The sequence below is a fragment of the Ursus americanus genome, chromosome 20 (assembly GCF_024610735.1).
Source record: "Ursus americanus isolate L20-20 chromosome 20, mUrsAme1.1.p, whole genome shotgun sequence".
NCBI classification, from domain to species: Eukaryota; Metazoa; Chordata; class Mammalia; order Carnivora; family Ursidae; genus Ursus; species Ursus americanus.
The window spans coordinates 33,052,526-33,075,720 of record NC_142146.1 but is presented as its reverse complement, the minus strand read 5'-3'; the positions used below and the strand labels follow the sequence as shown (position 1 = coordinate 33,075,720).

At 40.4% G+C, this 23,195-nt stretch overlaps 1 protein-coding gene across 3 annotated transcripts in view; it reads right to left on the bottom strand.

The window, feature by feature from the left end:
• Positions 1-23,195, bottom strand: part of PCCB (propionyl-CoA carboxylase subunit beta) — a 103,822-nt gene that overhangs the window by 37,858 nt on the left and 42,769 nt on the right. For all 3 annotated transcript variants that reach the window (XM_045791830.2, XM_087870217.1, XM_045791831.2), the window contains 3 exons: positions 14,692-14,800; positions 10,266-10,386; positions 8,396-8,477 (listed from right to left, as the gene is read on the bottom strand). In XM_045791830.2, coding sequence (XP_045647786.1) covers positions 8,396-8,477; positions 10,266-10,386; positions 14,692-14,800 — 312 coding nt within the window. The remainder of the gene's footprint in view (positions 1-8,395; positions 8,478-10,265; positions 10,387-14,691; positions 14,801-23,195) is intronic.

Here is a 23,195-nt window from a genome sequence, read left to right as displayed (position 1 = left end):
AAAACTTCTCTAATCTGGGGAAGGAAACAGACATCCAGATCTAGGAGGTACAGAGAAACCCCCGCCCCAAATCAACATAAGGCAGCCCACACCAAGACACACAGTAATTAAAATGGCAAAAAGCAGTGACAAGAAAAAATTTTATAAGCGACAAAAGAAGACAGTTACATACAAAGGGAAACCCCATAAGGCTATCAGTAGGTTTTTAAGGAGAAATTCTGCAGGCAAGAAGAAAGTGGGATGATATATTCAAAGTGTTGAAAGGGAAAAATCTGCAGCCAAGAATACTCTATCCAGGCAGGCTATTACTCAGAATAGAAGGAGAGATACAGAGTTTCTCAGACAAACAAAAACTAAAGGAATTCATGACCACTAAACAAGCCCCACAAAAAATATTAAAGGGGACTCCTTGAGGGGAAAAGAGACCATAAGTAAGAGTATGAAAAGTAAAAAAGACAAAAGCAATAAAAATGAGTAGTTCCATAAAAATCAGTCAAGGGATTCACAAAGCAAAAGGGTGTAAAATTGACACCACATACCTAAAACATGGGGGGGGGGCAGAAGGGTAAACAATGGATTCAAATTTAAGTGACCATCAACTTAATATAGACTGCTATATGCAGAAGATGCTATATACAAATCTAATGGTAACCACAAATCAGAAACCAGTAATAGATATGGAAAGAATATGGAGAAAGGAATCCAAGTATATCATTAAAGAAAGCCAACAAACTGTGACAGAATAGAGCAAGAAAGGAACAGAGAACTACAAAAACAACCATAAAACAAGTAACAAAATGAAATTAAATACATATCTATCAATAATTATTTTGTAAATGGACTAAACATTTTAATCAAAAGACCATGGGTGATGGAATAGATAAAAAAGCAAGACCTATTTATGTGCTGCCTACAAGAGACTCATTTCAGACCTAAAGATATCTGCAGATTCAAAGTAAGGGCATGGAGAAACATCTGTCATGCAAATGGGGGTCAAAAGCAAGCTGGGGTCGCAATACCTATAATCAGACAAAACAGACTTTTAAAAGACTGTAACAAAAGACAAGAACACCTCTATAATAATAAAGAAGACAATCCAACAAGAGGAAATAACAACTGTAAATATTTACACACACAACATGGGCACACCCAAATACATAAAACAGTTACTAACATAAATAATCAACAGTTATACAACAATAGTAGGAGACTTTAACACCCCACTTACGTCAATGGGCAGATCATCCAAACAGAAAATCAACAAGGAAACAGTGGCTTGGAATGAAACACTGGACCAGATGGACTTAACAGATATATTCAGAACATTCCATCCTAAAACAAAATATACATTCTTTTCAAGTGCACACGGAACATTCTCCAGAATAGATCTCATGTTAGGCCACAAAAGTCACAAATTCAAAAAGACTGAAGTCATACCATGCATCTGTTCCAACCATAGCACTATTAACCTAGAAATCACCCACAAGAAAAAAAACCTGGAAAGAACACAAATACATGAAGGTTAAATAATATGCTACCAAACAACAAATGGGTCAACCAAGAAATCAAAGAAGAAATCAAAAATTACATGAAAACAAATGAAAATGAAAATACAACAGTCCAAAATCTTTCGGATGCAGCAAAAGCAGTTCTAAGAGGGGAAGTTGATAGCAATACCTCAAGAAACAAGAAAAATCTCACATAAACAACCTAATGTTACATGTGAAGGAGCTAGAAAAAGAAAAAACAAAACCCCAAACCAGCAGAAGGAAGGAAATAATAAAGATTGAAACAGAAATAAATGATATAGAAACTAAAACAGCATGAGAACAGATCAATGAAACTAGGAGCCAGTTCTTTGAAAAGATCAACTACTAGCCAAATTCATTTAAAAAAAGCAGGGGAGGTGTCTGGGTGGCTCAGTCAGTTGAGTGTCCAACTTTTGATTTTGGCTCAGGTCATGATCTCAGGGTGGTGGAATTGGCCCCATGTCAGGTTCCACACTCACCGTGGAGTCGGCTTGTCCCTCTCCCTCTGCTCCTCCCCCAACTCATGCACAGTCATGCTCTCTTTCATCTCCCTCCCTCTAAGTAAATAAATAAATAAAATCTTTAAAAGCAAAAAAAGAGAGGGGCACCTGGGTGACTCAGTCGGTTAAGCACCTGACGTTTGATTTCAGCTCAGGTCATGATCTCATGCCTGTGAGATTGACCCCACATCAGGCTCCACACTCAGCCAAGAGTCTGCTTGAAATTCTCTCCCTCCCTCCCTCCCTCAAATAAGTAAGTCTTTAAAAGAAGAAGAAGAAGAAGAAGAAGAAGAAGAAGAAGAAGAAGAAGAAGAGAGAGTTCTCAAAGATAGTAACAAATGAAAGAGGAGAAATAACACCCAACACCACAGAGATACAAACAATTGTAACACAATATTATGAAAAATTATATGCCAACAAGCTGGACAACCTAGAAAAAATGGATAAATTCCTAAAAACCTATAACCTACCAAAAGTGAAGCAGGAAGAAATAGAAAATTTGAACAAACTGATAACCAGCAAAGAAATTCAGCAAAGAAAGTCAGTAATCCCAGCAAACAAAAGTCCAGGACCAGAGAGCTTCACAGGTGAATTCTACCAAACAGTTAAAGAAGAGTTAATATCTATTCTCAAACTACTCCAAAAAACAGAGGAGGAAGGAAAACCCAGAAGTATTTTTTTTTCTTTTTTAAGTCTTATTTATTTATTTGTCAGAGGGATAGCGAGCACAAGCAGGGGGAGTGACAGGCAGAGCAAGCAGAGTGAGAAGCAGGCTTCCTACTGAGCAAGGAACCCGATGCGGGACTCGATCCCAGGACCCTGGGATTATGACCTGAGTTGAAGGCAGCCACTTAACCAACTGAGCCACCCAGGTATCAACCCAAATTCATTCTATGAGACCAGTATCACCCTGACACCAAAACCAGATAAAGACACCACCAAAAAAGAGAACTACAGGCCAGTAACCTTGATGAACATAGAGGCAAAAAATCCTCAACAAAATATTAACAATCTAAAACCAACAATACATTAAAAAAGAATCTAACACCACGATCAAGTGGGATTTATTCTCAAGATGCAAGGGTGGTTTAATATTAGTAAAACAATCAGTGTGATACATCACATCAATAAGAAAAAGGATAAAAACCATATGATCATTTCAACAGATGCAGAAAAAACATGTTTCAAAGTACAACATCCATTCATGATAAAAGCCCTCAACAAAGTAGGTTCAGGGGAGCCTGGGTGGCTCAGTCAGTTAAGCATTCAACTCTTGATTTCGGCTCAGCTCATGATCTCAGAAATGTGAAATCAAGTCCCATGTCAGCATGCAGCCTGCTTAAGATTCTCTCTCTCGGGGCGCCTGGGTGGCACAGTGGTTAAGCGTCTGCCTTCGGCTCAGGGTGTGATCCCGGCGTCATGGGATCGAGCCCCATATCAGGCTCCTCCGCTAGGAGCCTGCTTCTTCCTCTCCCACTCCCCCTGCTTGTGTTCCCTCTCTCACTGGCTGTCTCTGTCTCTGTCAAATAAATAAATAAAATCTTTAAAAAAAAAAAAAAAAAGATTCTCTCTCTCCCTCTCCCTCTGCCCCACCCCACTCACACACATGCTCTAAAAAGAGAAAGAAAAACAATAACAAACTAGGTTCAAAGGGAACATACCTCAACATAATAAAGGCCTTATATGAAAAACCCACAGTGAACATCATACTCAATGGGGAAACGCTGAGCTTTTTCCCTAAGGTCAGGAACAAACAGGGATGTCCATTCTCAACACTTTTATTCAACATAGTACTGGAAGTGCTAGTCATAGCAATCAAACAACAAAAAGAAATAAAATGTACCCAAATTGGTAAGGAAGAAGTAAACTCTCATTATTTGCAGATGGCATATAAACAGAAAACCCTAAAGACTCCACTGAAAAACTACTAGAATTGATAAATGATTTCAGTAAAGTCACAGGATTCAAAATCAATATACAGAAATCTGATGCATGTCTATATACTAATAATAAAGCAGCAGAAAGTGAAATTAAGAGAACAATCCCATTTACCACTACACTAAAACCTGTCAAATACCTAGGAATAAACTTAACCAAAGTGGTAAAAGACCTATACTCTGAAAACTATAAACCACTGATGAAAGAAATTCAAGATAATACAAAAAAAAATGGAAAGACCTTCCATGCTCATGAATTCTAAGAACAAATATTGTTAAAATGTCTATTAAGGAGGGCACATGATGTAATGGGCACTGGGTATTATACAAGACTGACGAATCACTGAACTCTGCCTCTGAAACTAATACACTCTATGTTAATTAACTGTAATTAATTTTTTAAAAAATTTTAATGTCTATACTACCCAAAGCAATGCAATCCCTATCAAAATACCAACAGAATTTTTCACAGAGCTAGAACAAACAATCCTAAAATTTGTATGGAACCAAAGAAGACCCCAAATATCCAAAGCAATCTCAAAAAACAAAACTGGAGATACCACAATTCCAGACCAAGTTATATTACAAAGTTGTCGTAATGCCACTAGTATTATGGTACTGGCATAAAAATAAACACATAGATCAATGGAACAGAATAGAAAACCCAGAAATAAACCCACAATATGGCCAATTAATCTCCGATAAAGGAGGAATGAATATGCAATGGGGAAAAAGGCACGCTCTTCAACAAACGGTGTTGGGAAAAGTAGACAGCTACCTGCAAAGCAATGACTATTTTCTTGGGGCGCCTGGGTGGCTCAGTCAGTTAAGCACCTGATCTTGATTTCAGCTCAGGTCTTGATTTCAGCCTGCACTGGGCTCCATCCTGGGTGCGGAGCCTATGTTTTAAAAAAAAAAAAGAATGACTACTTTCTTACACCATACACAAAAATAACCTCAAAATGGATTAAAGACCTAAATGTGAGAATGGAAACCATAAAAATCCTAGAAGAGCATAAGCAGTAACTTCTCTGACATTGGCCATAGCAACATTTTTCTAGATAGGTCTCCTAAGGCAAGGGAAACAAAAGCAAAAATGAACTATTGGGACTTAATAAAACTAAAAAGCTTCTGCACAGCAAGGGAAACCACCAACAAAACTAAAGACAACCTACAGAATGGGAGAATATATTTGCAAATGATATATCTGATAAAGGATAAGTATCTAAATAATATAAAGAACTTAACTCAATACTCCAAAAACAAATAATCTAATCAAAAATGGGCAGAAGACATGAACAGACATGTCACCAAGAAGACATCCAGATGGCCAACAGACACATGAAAAGATGCCCAACATCAGTCATCATCAGGGAAATGCAAATCAAAACTACAATAAGATACCACCTCACACCTGTCAGAATGACTAAAATCAACAACACAACAAACAACAAGTGTTGGTGAGGATATGGGGGAAAAAGGAACTCTCCTACACTATTATTGATGGGAATGCAAACTGGTGCAGCCAGTGTGGAAAATGGTACAGAAATTCCTCAAAAAGCTAAAATTAGAACAACCCTACAATCCAGTAATCACACTATTGGGTATTTACCCCCAAAATACAAAAACAGTAATTCAAAGGGACACATGCACCCCTATGTTTATAGCAGCATTATTTACAATAGCCAAGATACGGAACCAGCCCAAGTGTCCATCAATTGATAAATGGAATCTTGTCATTTGCAACAACATGGACAGAGCTAGAGAGTATAATGCTAAGCAAAATAAGTCATTCAGAGAAAGACAAATACCATATAATTTCACTGATATGTGGAATTTAAGAAACAAATGAGCAAAGGGAAAATAGAGAGAGAGAGAGAGAGAAGCCAAGAAAAAGACTGTTAACTATAGAGAACAAACTGATGGTTACTAGAGGAGTGGTGGGTAGGGGATGAGTGAAGTAGGTGGTGGGGATTAAGGAGTGCACTTGTGATGAGCACCAGGTGACGTATGGAACTACTGAATGACTATATTGTATACCTGAAACTAATATAATACTGTTATGTTAACTCTACTGGAATTAAAATTAAAAGCTTAATTTAAAAAACTATATTCATATAGATAGTATACTATTACACTTCGAAAGCCCCAAAAAATTAACAGTAAAAAACGATTACAAATAATGAGAACTTAATAGGCAATAGAAAACTGATAGCAGAGTCAGTAACTTAATATACACCTTAAAAAATGGTTAGAAGATAGAAAACACTCTCTTTACAATAAAAAGGTAAGGTACTTAGGAATAAACTTAACAAAAAATAGGAACAACCTATACAAGGAAATCTTTAAAAGAATCCTCAAGGGGAAAAAAGTACACTTCAACGAGTAAAAATGTAACCTGTTTTTAGATTGTCTCAGATACATAAGGATGTCAATTCTCCCAAGTTAGTACATGATTTTAACAGGCTCTCAATAAGAATAACAGGATTCCCTATTTCCACTACCACCACCCACCAAACAAGCTGAACAGATTCTAGAGTTCATATGGAAAAGCAAACAAGCAAGACGAGGAAAAAAAAAAAAAAAAACCCTCTGAAAAAATAGTCATCAAGAGGAACTATGCCTACCAGATATAAAAGCATCCCATAAACCCTCAATAATGAAGGCACCCCGGCAGTGGCTGAGAGTTGAAGAGAATGTGAAGCAACTGGAACCCTTAGAAGCTGTTGGTGGGGATGCCAATTGGCATAACCCCTGGAAACCACTTTGGCAATATCTACTAAACACATGCACACCCTATAACATTGTACTTTCACTCCGAGGTATGGATCCAACAGAAATGTGTAATTTACTTACCAAATCACATAATAGAGTGTTCATATCAGAACTATTCATAACAGTCCCAAATTAGAAACTACCCAAATGCCCACCAACAGATCAACTGTGGTCTGTTCATACAAGAGACTAAAGAGACCAATGAGAACAATATGGACAAATCTCACAAACACAATGTTGAGTCAAAGAAGCAAGACACAGAACACCATAGGATTCCATTTACACAATGGATAAAAACAAACAAACAAACAAACAAAACTAATTTGTACCATCAAAAGTCAGGATGGTTGTTTCTCTCAGAGGCTTGCATGGAAAGAGTGACTGGCGTGAGAGCACCAGGGAGGCTGGCTTCTCTTTCTCTATGTGATGCTTTTCATTTGATCTCTTTGATATACATTTTTTTGTTACTTAAGCAAAGTATTTTTTCATAATGGTTACCTCTGTAACTATATTTAATGACTTAGTCCCCTGGATTTAGCAACTAGAGAAGTCATTCATTCAGGTCTGTCATTCAAGAGGGAGAAAACCAGAGGCCAGATTCCAGTGAGGAGGAAAGAAGAGACAAGAGGGCTTTAAATGAAAAGGGAGAAAAGAATTTGGACAGATATTAAACAAAGATATGGGTTAAGAGCAGTTTTGTTTTTCTTTTTTAGCAGACAAAAAAAAAAAATCTATGCATGTTCATATGTATTTATTGCTAGAGGGAGGAATTGCAGGGAGAAGAAATTAAGAGATTTACACAAACCAGTCAAGAAAGCAAGACACCAGATGGGGAAGGATGGAGTCAGAAGTCCAGGCGGGGGCCCCTCATTCTTTGAGTCTGGGGAGACACGGAAAGATGGTGAGACAGAGAAATGGTCATATACAGGGAGTAAGGAATCTTATGCTCTCAATTTTCTCCATGAAGGAAATGCCCAAATCATCTGACCAGAGTGGGGAGCAGAGAAGGAAGGGGTTAGGTCCAACCTTAGGAAGTAAAGAAGATAAGAACAGGTGCTGATGGGAGGTCAGACAGGCACACTGAGGGCTCAGTCCAGCTGGAGTAGGGCTCTGGGGCTTTCCTCCAGCAGCCAGAGGCCCACAGGCACCTGGGGCTCCACAGAGCAAAAGGAGAATTAGGGGAGCTGATGAAAACAGACCCTATATTTTACCTTCTTTGGACCAAAAACCTTTTTTGGACCTAAAACTACCCATGCCACGTGTACTTTTGTGCTCCATCTCTCTAGAGAAACAAATGCCCACTGAGAGCCAAAGGTTCCTAACAAAAAGTCTCCCTGGCCTCAACTCCAGACTTTGGGGACATGGACCCTTCTCTATGCACCTCCCAGTGCTAAAGACCCCTCAAATCTACTGTTCCAAATGGCTCCTCCTCCCTCCAGCCCTCAAGTCCAGGAGAGCCGATATGATGGCTACCACCACTAGCTCTTCCTAGAACACACTACTGAGTGGCCCCTGTCCTGTGCCCACCCCACGCTCTGCCTGTGTTGCCCAATGTCAAAGCCTGCAGGTTTTGCCCTTCCTCCCTACGCCAAAGCACAACGACCACGGACGTGGCTGGGCTAGCACAGACAAGCCCGGCAGATGTGGCACTTACGGAGTGTATGATGTCCACCATGTTGTAGGCTTTGGTTGATTCCAAGGGGACAATTGTGTCAAGCTCAGGAACCATACGGTCACTTTGGATAGAAAAAGAAGAAATACAATCAATACAGGAAGAGCCAGTGGTTGGGGGATGAGAGAGATATCACAGAGGGTGAGCGGATTCTGTCCCTGCTGGGCTTGCAAAGTATCCTGAAAGATGCACTCTTTTCTTATCACCATGTCTAACTGAACCTGAGTTTTATATTAACCCAAAAGATCTTTGTTTTGATTTACAGGGGGAAAAAATGAGCTTATTCTCCTGAACATGGTTCCATCATCTATCCTCTCTGAATACCTCCTACAGTGTGGGGTGCTACAGGACACTGCAGTGAAGACGACACTGTTCTAGCAAGTCCTGCTCTCACTTCCTGAGACATTAAAAATAAAACAAGAACTTGGAAATGCAAAGTCAGAGTTCTGCTATTGAACACTGTGGGTTCACATTCCCTGTCGGAAAATAAACCTGCTAGAGCTCCTTTAAAGAAAGAAAAGAAAGAAAGAAAAGCAAGAAAAGAAAGAAAGAAAACTGCAGGCCCTGTGTGGGGGGGGAGAATCACTGAGGACTAACCAGTCACCCAGGCTCATGGCTCTCTGCTTCCTCACGCATCTATGTGGCTGAGCAGGGAGCCCGCCAGGGCCCACTCCCAAACCACAAGAGGACTCGGCAGCAACATGCCCCTCTCCCACATGCTCTCATCCCCTCCTGGCCCATGTGGGCAGGCAGGGGTTGTTCTGGCCCTGAGCTGTACACCTGGGCTGAGGCTTGGCCTTGGTAAAGCCATATGCCCCATCAAGCCCAACTTCCCAGAGAACTCTACACTACAGTACCGGGCATAGCCCTACTGGATAAAATCCTCCCTTACTTTTCATTTGCTACTTATACATATAGCTACTCTGGGATCAAATGGAAAGGAGATATGGCTAGGCCTATGCAAGTGTTGAGTCATTCCTAGGCCCCTGGGCCCTAATACCTTCAAATGATGTCCTAAACTTTTCAAGAACTCCAAATAATACAGATTCTCAGAAAAGGAGGCTGTGCCCATCATTCTGGGACTGTGACCACCCTCTTTTCATGACTACACATAATACACCACTGGTTAGGTCCTCTGAGGAGTGGGGCTAAGGCAGGCAGGAGCCCAGGTCCACCCTAAGAGCAGTGTCTAAAAATGGCTTCTTACTGTGAGAGAGAATTCTAAATCCCTTCCGCAAAACAAAGTCCAGGCCAAGTGAGTTTGAAGTAGTTTGAGTCTGAAGTTTACATCTCCAAGTGGAAACAAAATGGAGAAGAAAGCAGCCAGAGATCTGGAGCAAGAGTTCCCCAGCTGAACCTCTGACTTTCTCAGTGGTGCCCCCATATCAGGCAGTGGCCCCAACAGCAAGAAGGAGAGCAAGTCTTCACTAGGTGGCCAGCAATTCACCCTTCCCTGGACCACCACAGGCAGGGGTGTATGGGCACGTTTCCTAAAGGGCATGCTGTCTGCACCGTTTCACATTTCAAGTCAAGACAAAAAAATACTTCCATTTCCAATTCTGCACAAATCAAGACTCATAAAAGTCAATGCGGGGGGCACTTTTTACTCCCAAACTATTTATCAGATATCACAGAGAGGGAAAAAAAGTGAATACAAATAAAATTTTTCTTTGCTCCTATATTCAGACATGCCACCACCATGCCCACACCTGGGTGCCTCACTGGCTCCACTCCACAATCTACTCCAATCTGCCCAATAGGGTGGATCCTGGAGGTCCTGCCAAGGCGGAGGAGCCAGAAAAGGGCAAGCCGACCTGCAATATGAGAGTCGGCGCTGTCACCTGCAACTCACCTGGGATCATGGCATTCACAGATGGGAGCTGGGTCCTGATTGCTGAGGGGCAGGTAGTTGAAGAACTCCCGGAGATTACACAAGGCATCAACGTCATTTTCAAAAGCTTTATGGGCAACACCTGAGAAAACAGAGAGGCTATCATGAGTCTGGCCACCTGTTAGCTCAAAGATGCTGCTTCACATCCGCCTGCCCCTCCTAGGGCATGTCTGCAGGAGACTGTGCTAACAGCTCTGCGAGGCTGGGATACCGCACACCACATGCCTTCAGGCTGACCTGCAGTTTGTGCAGCCCGTTCCCTCTGCTCTGCACCCACACCTGGACAGGGTCACGCCTTTCTTTATTCCCCACAGCCCTCATGTGCCACCCCCACCCTGTGCGGGCATCCTTCACACCCTTCCCTGCAACACCTGTCTGTCCATTTCCCTGTTCCCTGCGTGACATCCCCCTGGAATATCAGTTCTAACAGGGGAGAGCCCAGGCCTGTCTTAGCCACTGTAGTCCCACATCAAGAATTACACCTAGTTATAGGTCACGTAGCTTTCAATAAAGCTGAAAAATTTTTTAAAAATTAAAAAAGAAGAATGGCGGCACATAATATCATGGTATTCAGGAATGGTGGAGGGGAAAGAGGGGAACGACGTGGCCCTAGTGAGGAACGAAGCCATCATTCCTCAAGAACACTCTGAAATCAAAGAACAGCCAAACCACTCCAGACATGACAGAGAAAGTAGGGCCCTGCTTCCACCACTTCCCCTACCACCTCTTCTCCACTCAGCAGCCAAACTGAGCTTTTTAAGCCAGATTTATGTCACGTCTCCCACTACCCTCACTGCTGTTCACCGAACATACCCAGCCACTCTCCCTCCTCAGGGCCTTTGCACTGGCTACTCCCTCCGCCTGCAATGTTCCTCCCCTAGATGCTCACGCCATTAACGCAGATCTGCTCAACTGCTACCTTCACAGGGAGGCCTGCTCTTACCACCCTATTTCAAACCACAACAATCCCAGGCCCCGTTACCCTGTTCTACTTTTTCAATAACACAGGTTACCTTCTAACGTACTGCACAATGTCTTTATCATGTTGTTTATGGTCTATCTCTTGTGCTAGAATATAAGCCCCACAGAGGCAGGGGTCTTTTTTCTTTCACAAAGGTATTCCTAGCACACAGAACAATGCTTGACACACAGGCATGCAATGAACATCCACTGAATGAAATGTTTCGTGCTCAACACAGAATTCTTTTATTCAAGAAATACTTATAAATTGGTGCCGCCACTTTGAAGGACAGTGTGGCAGTTCCTCAAAAAGTGAGAGTTACCATTTGACCCAGAAATCCCACTCCTAGGTATATACCCAAAGGAAACAAAAACCTATCACACAAAATTTGTACATGAATTTTTTTTTTTTTAAGATTTTATTTATTTATTCGACAGAGATAGAGACAGCCAGCGAGAGAGGGAACACAAGGAGGGGGAGTGGGAGAGGAAGAAGCAGGCTCACCGTGGAGGAGCCTGATGTGGGGCTCGATCCCATAACGCCGGGATCACGCGCTGAGCCAAAGGTAGACGCTTAACGGCTGTGCCACCCAGGCGCCCCTGTACATGAATGTTTACAGCAGCATACTCACGACGGCCAAAAAGTGGAAACAATCCAAATGTTCAACTCATCAATGAATACATAAAATGTGGTACAGTTATACATGGAAATATTATCCATGCTGCAATATGGATTAACCTTAAAAATGGCATGTTAAGGACGAGAAACCACTCACAAAAGACTATATATATCGCAGGACTCCATTTATTTCCATTCCATATATATTCAGAATAGACAAATCCACAGAAAGAGAAGGTAGATCAGTGACTGCCTAGAGGTAGACTGTTTAGGAGGAGATGGGGAGCAAATGCTAATGGATGCGAGGCTTTTTGAGGATGATGAAGAGGTTCTAAAATTGTGGTGATAGGGGTGCCTGGGTGGCACAGCAGTTAAGCGTCTGCCTTCGGCTCAGGGCGTGATCCCGGTGTTACGGGATTGAGCCCCACATCAGGCTCCTCCGCTAGGAGCCTGCTTCTTCCTCTCCCACTCCCCCTGCTTGTGTTCCCTCTCTCGCTGGCTGTCTCTATCTCTGTCAAATAAATAAATAAAATCTTAAAAAAAAAAAAAATTGTGGTGATAACTGAAAAACACCGAATACATAAAATCATTGACTTGTATACTTTAAATGAGTATGTCACATGTATAATATGTAAACTATATCTCAATAAAGCTGTTTTAAAAAACAAGGAAAAATATGTATAGTGCATCATTTAGGTCTTGCTCTGGAGATACAGCTAAATACATCAGATGTCACCAATATTCAACATTATTTTAGATCCCAGTAAAAAGAAAAACTGCTGCCAATTAAACCCTGAGACAAGGGTGTGAGGACCAGCTGCGGAGGAGTCGGCAATGAGAAGAGTTCTCATTCTAGATGCATGCTGGAGACAGAGCTGAGGACAAAGAATGAGTCAAAGCTGATGCCAACCTGAAGTGGAAAAGGAACAACTTTTGTTGGTGGGTGGGGTCAAGAGCTCAGACTTAAAAAAAAAAAAAAAAAATCTGGCTCCTGGGTGGCTCAGCCAGTTAAGCGTCCAACTCTTGATTTCGGCTCAGGTCATAATCTCAGGGTCTTGAGATCAAGCCCCGCAGCAGGCTACACACTCACACAGTGTGTAAGATTCCCTCTCTTCCTCTCCCTCTGCCCCTCCCTGCCATCTCAAAAAACAAAAAACATTTCATCAAATGGAAGACTTCACACATGTAACAGAGGTGTGACTTACCAAGAAAGAAATGCTGACAACTAAGCGATGACCCAATGCCTTAACCACAGTACACTGAAGTGTGTAAATTGGTCACACCAGCTTCTCATTGCTTTGAAATCTTTCAAAGAGGCAATTTCTCCTGCCTACATTTATACTGCTTGTTTTGTCGTAGACAATGCTTTCACAACCTGATGTCTTTTCCAAAAATATACAGAATTCCCATCATTACTCCAACAACAAAGTCTTCATTAATGTGAGATTCATGCCCTACTCCCAACTCTATGCCTCTCTGTATAACAATAAGCTTTGTTTCAGTCCAAAAACAGAATAATCTTTATACACTTTGAACTCTGCATGCGTGGCACATAACCTTGAAAAGATGAAGAGCTATGACCAAGTTCATGAAAATGTGGGCCATGACCATCACACTAGACCATACCTGGCCAAGGACAATTGGTAATATTGCCATCTAAGACACACCTCAACTTTGGATTAAAAGAAAGTCACAATTGACAAGGCAAGAAACAACAATTGCTGGAGAGGATGTGGAGAAAGGGGATCCCTCCTACATTGTTGGTGGGAATGCACGTTGGTACAGCCACTCTGGAAAACAGTGTGAAGGTCCCTTAAAAAGTTAAAAATTGAGCTACCCTATGACCCAGCCATTGCACTACTGGTTATTTACCCCAAAGATACAGACGTAGTGAAGAGAAAGGCCATATGCACCCCAATGTTCATAGCAGCATTGTCCACAATAGCTAAATTGTGGAAGGAACCGAGATGCCCTTCAACAAATGACTGGATTAAGAAGTTGTGGTCCATAGATACAATGGAATATGACCCAGCTATCAGAAAGAACGATTTCTCAACATTTGCTGCAACATGGACGGCACTGGGGGAGATAATGCTAAGTGAAATAAGTCAAGCAGAGAAAGACAATTATCATATGATTTTTCTCATCTATGGAACATAAGAACTAGGAAGATCGGTAGGGGAAGAAAGGGATAAAGAAAGGGGTGGTAATCAGAAGGGGGAATGAAGCATGAGAGACTATGGACTCTGAGAAACAAACTGAGGGCTTCAGAGGGGAGGGGGGTGGGGGAATGGGATAGGCTGGTGATGGGTAGTAAGGAGGGCACGTATTGCATGGTGCACTGGGTGTTATACGCAACTAATGAATCATCGAACTTTACATCAGAAACCAGGGATGTACTGTATGGTGACTAACATAATATAATAAAAAAAAATTAAAAAAAAAGAAAGTCACAATATAGCATTTTTTTAAAGGTTCAACAGTGTGTGTATATGTATGTATGTGTATATATATATATATATATATGTATATATATATATATATCATACCTCTTGTAACCACCACTTCAGTCAGTTTTAAAATTTTAAAGAATATTAAAGCTTTAGTAGTAGCCTGTTTTTGTTTTCTTTAACAAATTTGAGCTACTAAATCTATCTTTATTATTATATTTGTAGTAAATATACCACACTACAGTCCTCTCTAATTCGGCCAATTAAGTGATATTTATAAAAGATTGTCACTATTCTCTTCGGCAGTGTCCACTTCTCAGTGTTTAAAAACAGTAAGGTGAGCTTCAAGGCCTCTAACCTGACGTGGTTGTATGGGTCCTGGCACCACCGAGCTCCTCCTGAGTAACATCCTCATTGGTGACAGACTTCACAACATCCGGACCGGTGATGAACAGGTAGGAGGTATCCTGAAATCAGAATTCCAGAAGGATCAATCTCAGAGCCCCTTAGAGTTGACAAAGCCAAGACAAATGCAGAGAAGTTAGTGATGCGGCAACAGAACCAGGTTAGGATGAAGCTCAAAGATACCTAAGCAAACTAAAGACCCAAGGTTTCCCTGCCTCACTGTCTACTAAGAAAATCTTCACTGTGTGGTTCTATTTCAGCAAAATTATTTGCAGCATGCCTAACGCTGCAGCGTCATTCATCTGTAAACACCTTAACTGGGAGCCTTTATTCAGAGCTTGCTGTGCACCAAGCATTTTTCTAAACACTTCATGGGACTGTGTAAGTAAGCCTCAGTACTATTATCACCCCCATTTATAAACAGGGAAACTGAGTCACTGTGACAGCCACCTTAAGTTAAGCCTTTTGAAGACCATGACAATCAATGCTTGGGTGTGTCTTAAGAGGGTGACAGACATTTAATTTTTAGTTTTTAAAGATAAAGGCAGTTTGTAAAACATTAAAAAAGAATAGGAAATACAGTAGAATATAAGTCTATATCTAAGCCCTTATTTCCAGGCCTCCAATTTCCCTCTCCAGAGGCAACCACTGTTTCTCTCCTTGCAAGACATCCATACATATGTGAGCATTAATATATGTATCTGTCCTCTTATTTTCTTTCCAGCACAGTGTCCTACATACATGGTTCTGAAACTACCTGAAGACCGTTCCGTATCAGGACAATAGGATATGTATAATAATTTAACTGTCATTTAGGTTATTTCCAGTATTTTGCTATAAAAAGCAATTCTGCAATCAATATCTTACTACAGTTATCTCTGGCAGCTCACTGTTCATTTCCTTTGTTCATTTTTCTATTGGGTACTTATTTTTATGTACTGAGGAAATTAGTCCTTAGACTGATATGTGTGTTTTATCAGTCTATTTTATGGATCCTTGGCTTGGAACCCTGCTAGAAAGGTCTTTCTTCCCCACTCCACACAGACTCATAAACAAATGTTCACAGTAGCATTATCTGTAACAATCAAAAACTGGAAAATAACCCAATGTCCACAACAGATGAAATCTCAAAATAATTTTTCCAAATGAAAGGAAAGCACCCACCCATCCTACCACCCACCAAAAAAGAGAAGTATATACTTTTTGTGTTTTATACATAGAAAATGTCATTTTGAATGATTCTGTTTATGTAACATTCTAGAAAATGCAAATTAGTTTATTGTGATAGGAAGCAGATCAATGGTTACCTGAAGACAGAGCTGAGAGGGAGGGAAGGACGGATTACAAAGATACATGAGGAAACCTTTGTGGGGGGTGGCTATATTCATTATCCTGATTGTGGTCATGGCTTCGCGGTTATATACATGTGTCAAAACTCAAACTGCACAACTTAAATATGTGCAATTCATCATAGAATTATATCTCAAAGTTGTAAAAAAAAAATGTGGAAATGCAAAGAGCCAGGAATATCCCATACCACTTGAAGAAGGAGGAGGGACAACTTGCTATCCCAGCTCTCAGCACTTGTCATACAGCCCCTGTTATGAAGACAGTGTGGTGCTGGTGCAGGGATAAGTGAACAGACCAAAAGAGCTCAGGGAAACATTCTTGATATACAGATGCTTGATTCATGATACCGAGTAGGAAAGGATGCGCTTTTCAATAAAAGCCTCTCAGTCAACTAGGTAACCGTACTGAAAAAAAATGAAACCAGCCTCTATTTCATACTATGTGTAAACTTCAATTCCAGCTAGATTTAAACGTAAATGCAAAAGGCAAAATAATAAAGCTTTTAAAAAACAGACATGATCTTCATGACTTTGGGGTAGAAAAAAAATTCAAGAACTAAGACACACTACCCATAAAGTATACATTTCACGTTGGTTCTCCAATCAAAAGGGCGCAGAAGCCAGCTTGAAGGGACTCCCAATGGCTAAGTGAGGACAATTTGAGCATGAAAACAAATAATGTTACTAATGGATCAGAAACACCTGAGTAGAATAGGAAATCCAGGAACCAACATGAATAACAAATCCATGAAATAAATGCCCAAGGAAGCAGGGCTCTTCCTTAGGGTAGGATGCCAACTGATATGAAGCAAATGGTAGAGTTGGTAAATACCAATTTTGTAAAACTTGGTTTGGACAAGGATCCTCAACAGATGTCAAATCAAAGAGAAGAAATATAGTGTCGAGTAGCATCTTTGCGTGGTCTCTGTCTCCCAACAACTATTAATCAGTTACAAAAGGAAAAACAATAACTACACAGCAGAGAAACCAGATAACACCTTGAACAGTGATCAAATACCGCCAGTGAGGGGCAGATGGACATCACTTGTCTCTAGATGTGATCGTCTGAGCAGGATACAATACTTACATAGTAGACACACTGGTATACATAATTTGAATCTAATCATGAGGAAACATGAGATAAACACAACTGAGGAACAATCTAATTATTTTGTAGCCTTCAAAAATGTCAGTATCATGATAAAGTCTGAAGAGCTGTTGCAGATTAAAGGAAGATTAATAGGATGTGACAACTAAATGCAATATGTGATCCCCAAATGGATCCTTTAATGGAAGAAAAAATGCTATAAAGGACATTATTGGGACAACTGACCAAACTGGAATCTCAATGGTAGGAGACTAAAGTATTAGACAGGACAGATTATATATTGGGCACACAAAAACCAAGTCTTAATAAATTTAAAAAGATGACAAAAACAGTTTGGATGATTTCAATCACAATGGGATGAAACTAGAAACAGAAGGAGAACTGGAAAATTCAAATATGTGGAAATTAAACATCACACTCTTTAAAAAACCACTGTGTCAAACAAAAATCAAGTGAAATTGGAAAATAACTTGAGACAAATGAAAGTGAAAACACAACATACAAAACAATAAGAGCAGTGCTAAGAGGGGAAGTTACAGCTGTAAACACACTAGGAAAGAAGAAAGATCTTAAATCACCTAACTTTATACCTTAAGAAAAAGAGAAGAACCAACTAAACCTAAAGCTAGCAGAAAGAAGAAAATAAAGATTAGAGCAGAGCATGAAAAATAGAAAAGATATAAATACACACACACACACACACACACACATACACCCTTCAATGGAACCAAAAGTTTGTTCTTCAAAAAGATTAGCAAAATTGACATACCTTTTGCTAGATGGACTAAGAAAAAGAGACTCAAATTACTAAAATAAAACATGAAAATGGGGACATTACTACCAATTCAACAGAAATAAAAAGGATAGGAGCACTATGAACAATTCTACACCAGACTGGATAACCTAGATGAAATGAACAATTCCTAGAAACAACAACCTATAATCAGTAACATATGGCTTCATCAGTGAATTCTACCAAACATTTCAAGAAGGATTAAACACCAATCCCTCTCAAACTCTTCCAAAAAATTAAAAAGGATGAAACACTTCCTAAGGTCCACCATTACCTTAATGCCAAAGCCAGACAAAGACAGTACAAGAAAGCTACAGATCAACATCCCATATAAATACTGATGCAAAAATACTCAAAATACTGGCAAACCTAACTCAACATTTTTTTTTTAAAGATTTTATTTATTTGACAGAGAGAGACAGCCAGCGAGAGAGGGAACACAAGCAGGGGGAGTGGGAGAGGAAGAAGCAGGCTCCCAGGAGAGGAGCCTGACGTGGGGCTCGATCCCGGGACTCCGGGATCACGCCCTGAGCCGAAGGCAGACGCCCAACGACTGTGCCACCCAGGCGCCCCCTAACTCAACATTTTAAAAGAATGATACAAAAGAATGATACAACAAGACCAAATGGAATTTTTTCCTGACATGCAAGAATGGCCCAACACACAGATATCAACGTAAAATACCTCAATAAACAAAAAAGGGAAAAAATTACATGATCATCTTAATCGATACAGAAAAAAATATGACAAAATTCAAAACAGTAGCATGATAAAAATACTCAGAAAACTAGAAACAGAAAAAGTAATAAAGGCAATTTATGAAAAACCCACAGCTAGTATCGTACTCCGTGGTGAAAGACTCAAAGCTTTTTTTCTAAGATCTGGTAACAAAGTAAGGATGCTCACTTTCACCACTTCGAATCAACACAGTACTAAAAGTTCTCATCAGAGCAATTAGGCAAGAAAAAAAAGACAAGACATACAAATCAGAAATGAAGTAAAATGATCTGTCTGCAGATGACATGATTTTATATGTAGAAAACCCTAAAGATTCCACAGGAAGAAATAATCAAACAGATGAATCAAAGTTGCTGGATACAAAATCAACACACAAAAATCAGCTACATTTCAGACACCCTCTCAGTTATCTGAATTGCTTGGATTCAAGGAGGGCTATTAGCTCTCAGTCCAGAGCTATTATTTCCGACTAAGATGAAAAAGGAGGCAATGACCACCGTCATTTAATGCATAGCTGAGAGTGGAGGTTTGGTTGCATCTAAATTCAAAAGCAAACTGAAAATTACAATCAACCACTTTTTTTAGGTAGAGAGGAGTCCAAGATAGTGGAGGAATAGAAGACCTTAATTTTGTCTGGTCCCGGGAATTCAGCTAGATATCTATCAAACCATTCTGAACACCTGCAACCTCAACTGAAGATCAAAGAAAAGAATAGCTGCAACTCTACAAATAGAAAAGCGACCACTTTTTACAAGACAGGAGGTGTGGAGAAGTGAACCTGAGGTGATATATGGGAAGACAGACTGCGGGCAGGGAGGGAGCCTCCGTCAGCTGGCTACCGACAAGTGACAGAGCAGCGGAACACAAAATCGGAACTTTTAGAAGTCTGCTCCAGTGAGGGACGTCACTCAGGTGACTAAGCAGGGGATGGAACCCTCACTGGGACACTATGGTCTCAGGACCCTTGGGGTCACAGGAAGACGAGGGGTGCCTGAGTGAGGCAAGCTCCCAAGCATCAGAACAGGGAAGCTGGCTGCAAACAGTGAGCCCAGAAATGGGCTCTCGGTAGGGTTGCCATAAACCGTGAACCCTGGCACAGTTGGGTGACTGGTCTCTGCGCAGGGGCCCAACAAGCAGCTGAACCAGCGAGACCCCCCTTCCTCCCCTGGGAGGAGCAGTGCAGGGGCATGCTGCAAGAATTGGCTGGGTTTGGAAACTCAAAGTGAGGTCACGTGCCTGAAACTGAAACCCTCGGTCACAGGCTGAGTGAGCACGGAGTGCGGCCCGGGACAAGGGAGACAGGCGTGATTGACTGCTTTTCCCTAAGTGTGCCCTGAGGAGTGGGGCCCCACACTTTTGGCTCTGGGGCCAGAGATTGGGAGGCCGCCATTTTCATTCTCATCCTCTAAAGCTGCATGGAAAGCTTTCAGGGAACAAAAGCTACATAGAGCAAATTTAAGAAACAAAACAGAGGATCATAGGGAAAGACAGCAAAAAATAAAACAAGACAAAACCAGATAGGGAGACAGACCATCAGAGACTCTTAATCATAGGAAACAAACTGAGGGTTGCTGGAGGGGAGGGTGGTGGGGGGATGGCGTAACTGGGGGATGGACATTAAGGAGGGCATGTGATGTGATGAGCACTGGGTTTTATATAAAACTGATGAATCACAGGCCTGTACTCTGAAACCAATAATATATTATATGTTAATCAACTGAATTTAAATTTTAAAAAATATAAAAAAAAAACCTTTAAACTTTTTCTTTCCTTTTCTTTTTTTTTTTTTTTTAAGGCACTGGAACGAGCTAAGTATTCTGTCATTATTCGCTAGCAGTTTCCTTCGGTCTAACTCGAGTCACTAAAGGTAACACAAAGTTCCTCTGATACATGCTGTATCATGATACGGTAGGGGCCAAGGCAGGGTGTCCCAAAACGGCCACTTTGACATGAAGATTATTTTAAGTTAAAAAGCAATCACAATCCAGGAGATTCAGGAAAAGCTCTTTACCTCCCCTACAACTGCCTAAAAAGAATTCAGATAGAGGACCTGCTCCAGAAAGAGCTATCACGATGGATAACTACATTATACCATGAACTAGGTATGGTAGACAGGGAGGAACCTAACAAGGCCTGTTTGATCAAATTCTTCAATGTCCCATTGTTTCTGAGGGGCCCAGCAAACATTTGTTTACCAAACATTTACTCTTTTTCATCTTCCTGCTCCTTAGCTCAGGACTACATATATCCCTCATTCTGCCTGTCTTTGGAATGTCCATGTCTGTGTGGATTCCCTGTAGGCATGAAATTAAACTTGATTTTCTCCTGCTTAAAAAAAAAAAAAAAAATTAGCTGCATTTCTACACAGCAACAATAAACAATCTGGAAAGGAAATTACAAGAACAATTTCATTTACAATAGCTTCTAAAAGAATAAAGTACTTAGGAATGACTTAACCAAAGAGACACAAGATTTGTACACTGAAAATTATAAAACATCACTGAAAGAAATTTAAAAACTCACAAATAAATAGAAAGAAATCTCCTATTCATGGGATGAAATACTGTTAAGATGTTAACACTACCAAAAACAATATACAGATTCAATGCCATCCCTATCAAAACCACAACGACCTTTTTCTGCAAAAATAGAAAAACCTATCCAAATATTGATTAGGAATCTCAGAGGACTCTATATAACCAAAACAATCTTGAAAAAGAACAAAGTAAGGATGCCTGGGTGGCTCAGTTGTTAAGTGTCTGCCTTCGGCTCAGGGCATGATCCTGGAGTCCTGGGATCGAGCCCCACATCAGGCTCCTCTGCTGGGAGGTTGCTTCTTCCTCTCCCACTCCCCCTGCTTGTGTTCCCTCTCTCGATGGCTGACTCTCTCTCTGTCATATAAATAGGTAAAATCTTAAAAAAAAAAAAAAAAAAAAAGAAAAGAGAAAGAACAAAGTTGGAGGTCTCACACTTCCTTGACTTCAAAACCTACTACAAAGCTACATAAATCAAAACAGCACGGTACTGGTATGAAGACATACAGACCAGTCAAACAAGACAGACAGCCTAGAAATGAGCATATAATTCTCAAAGTGTTTGGCAATGATACCTATAGCATCCAATGGAGAAAGGACAGTATTTTCAAAGAATGGTGATGGGAAAACAGCCTATTCACATGCAAAAGAATGAAGTTGGACTTTATACCATATACAAAATTAACTAAAAAGGGATCAAAGGCCTACAAATAAGAGCTAAAAGCATAACACTTAGGAAACAGGGGCAAAGTCTCATGATGCTGGATCTGGCAAGACTTCTTAGATATAGACAAAAATGCAGAAGCAACATAAGATAATAAACTGGACTTAATCAAAATTACAACCTTGTGCAAAGGACACTACCAACAGAATGAAAAGGCAGCCCATGGAAAACACAACAACAAAAAATAATTCAAAAATTAACAGGGACTTAGCAACATTTTTCTAGATATATCTCCTCAGGCAAAAGAAATAAAAGCAAAAATAAACTATAGGGACTACATCAAAACTAAAAAGGCTTTTGCAAAGCAAAGGAAATGATCAAAACAAAAAGGCAACATACTGAATGGGAGAAAATATTTACAAATGACGTGTCTGATTAGGGGTTAATATCCAACACCAACAAAACTCAACACCAAAACAAATAATCCCATTGAAAATGGGCAGAAAACATGAACAGACATTTCTCCAAAGAAGACATTCAGATGGCCAACAGACACATGAAAAGATGCTCAACATCACTCTTCATCAGGGAAATACAAATCAAAACCACAATGAGATACCATATCACACCTGTCAGAATGGCTAAAAGTAACAACACAGGGAATAGCAGGTGTTGGTGAGGATGTGGAGAGAGGGGAACCCTCTTGCACTATTGGTGGGAATGCAAGCTGGTGCAGCTACTCTGGAAAACAGTATGGAGGTTCCTCAAAAAATTAAAAGCAAAACTACCATATGATCCAGTAATTCCACTACCAGGTATTTACCCAAAGAAAACAAAAACACTAATTCAAAAAGATATATGCACCCCGATGTTTACTGCAGCATTACTCACAATAGCCAAGCTGTGGAAGCAACCCAAGTGTTCACTGATGGATAAAGAAAATGTGTGCGGTACATGTGTGTGAGTACACACATTCAAAGCATATTACTCAACCATTAAAAAAAAAATGAGATCTTGCCATTTGTGACAACATGGAAGGACCTAGAGGGTATCATGCTAAGTGAAATAAGTCAGACAAATTCCATAGGATTTCACTTATTTGTGGAATCTAAAAGAACAAAGTAAACAAAACCAAAAAAACAGACACAGACCCATAAATACAGAGAACAAACTGGTGGCTTCCAGAGGGAAGGAAGTAGGAAAATGGGCAAAACAGGTCAAAAGGAGTGAGAGGAACAGGCCTCTGATTGTGGAATGAATAAGTCACAGGG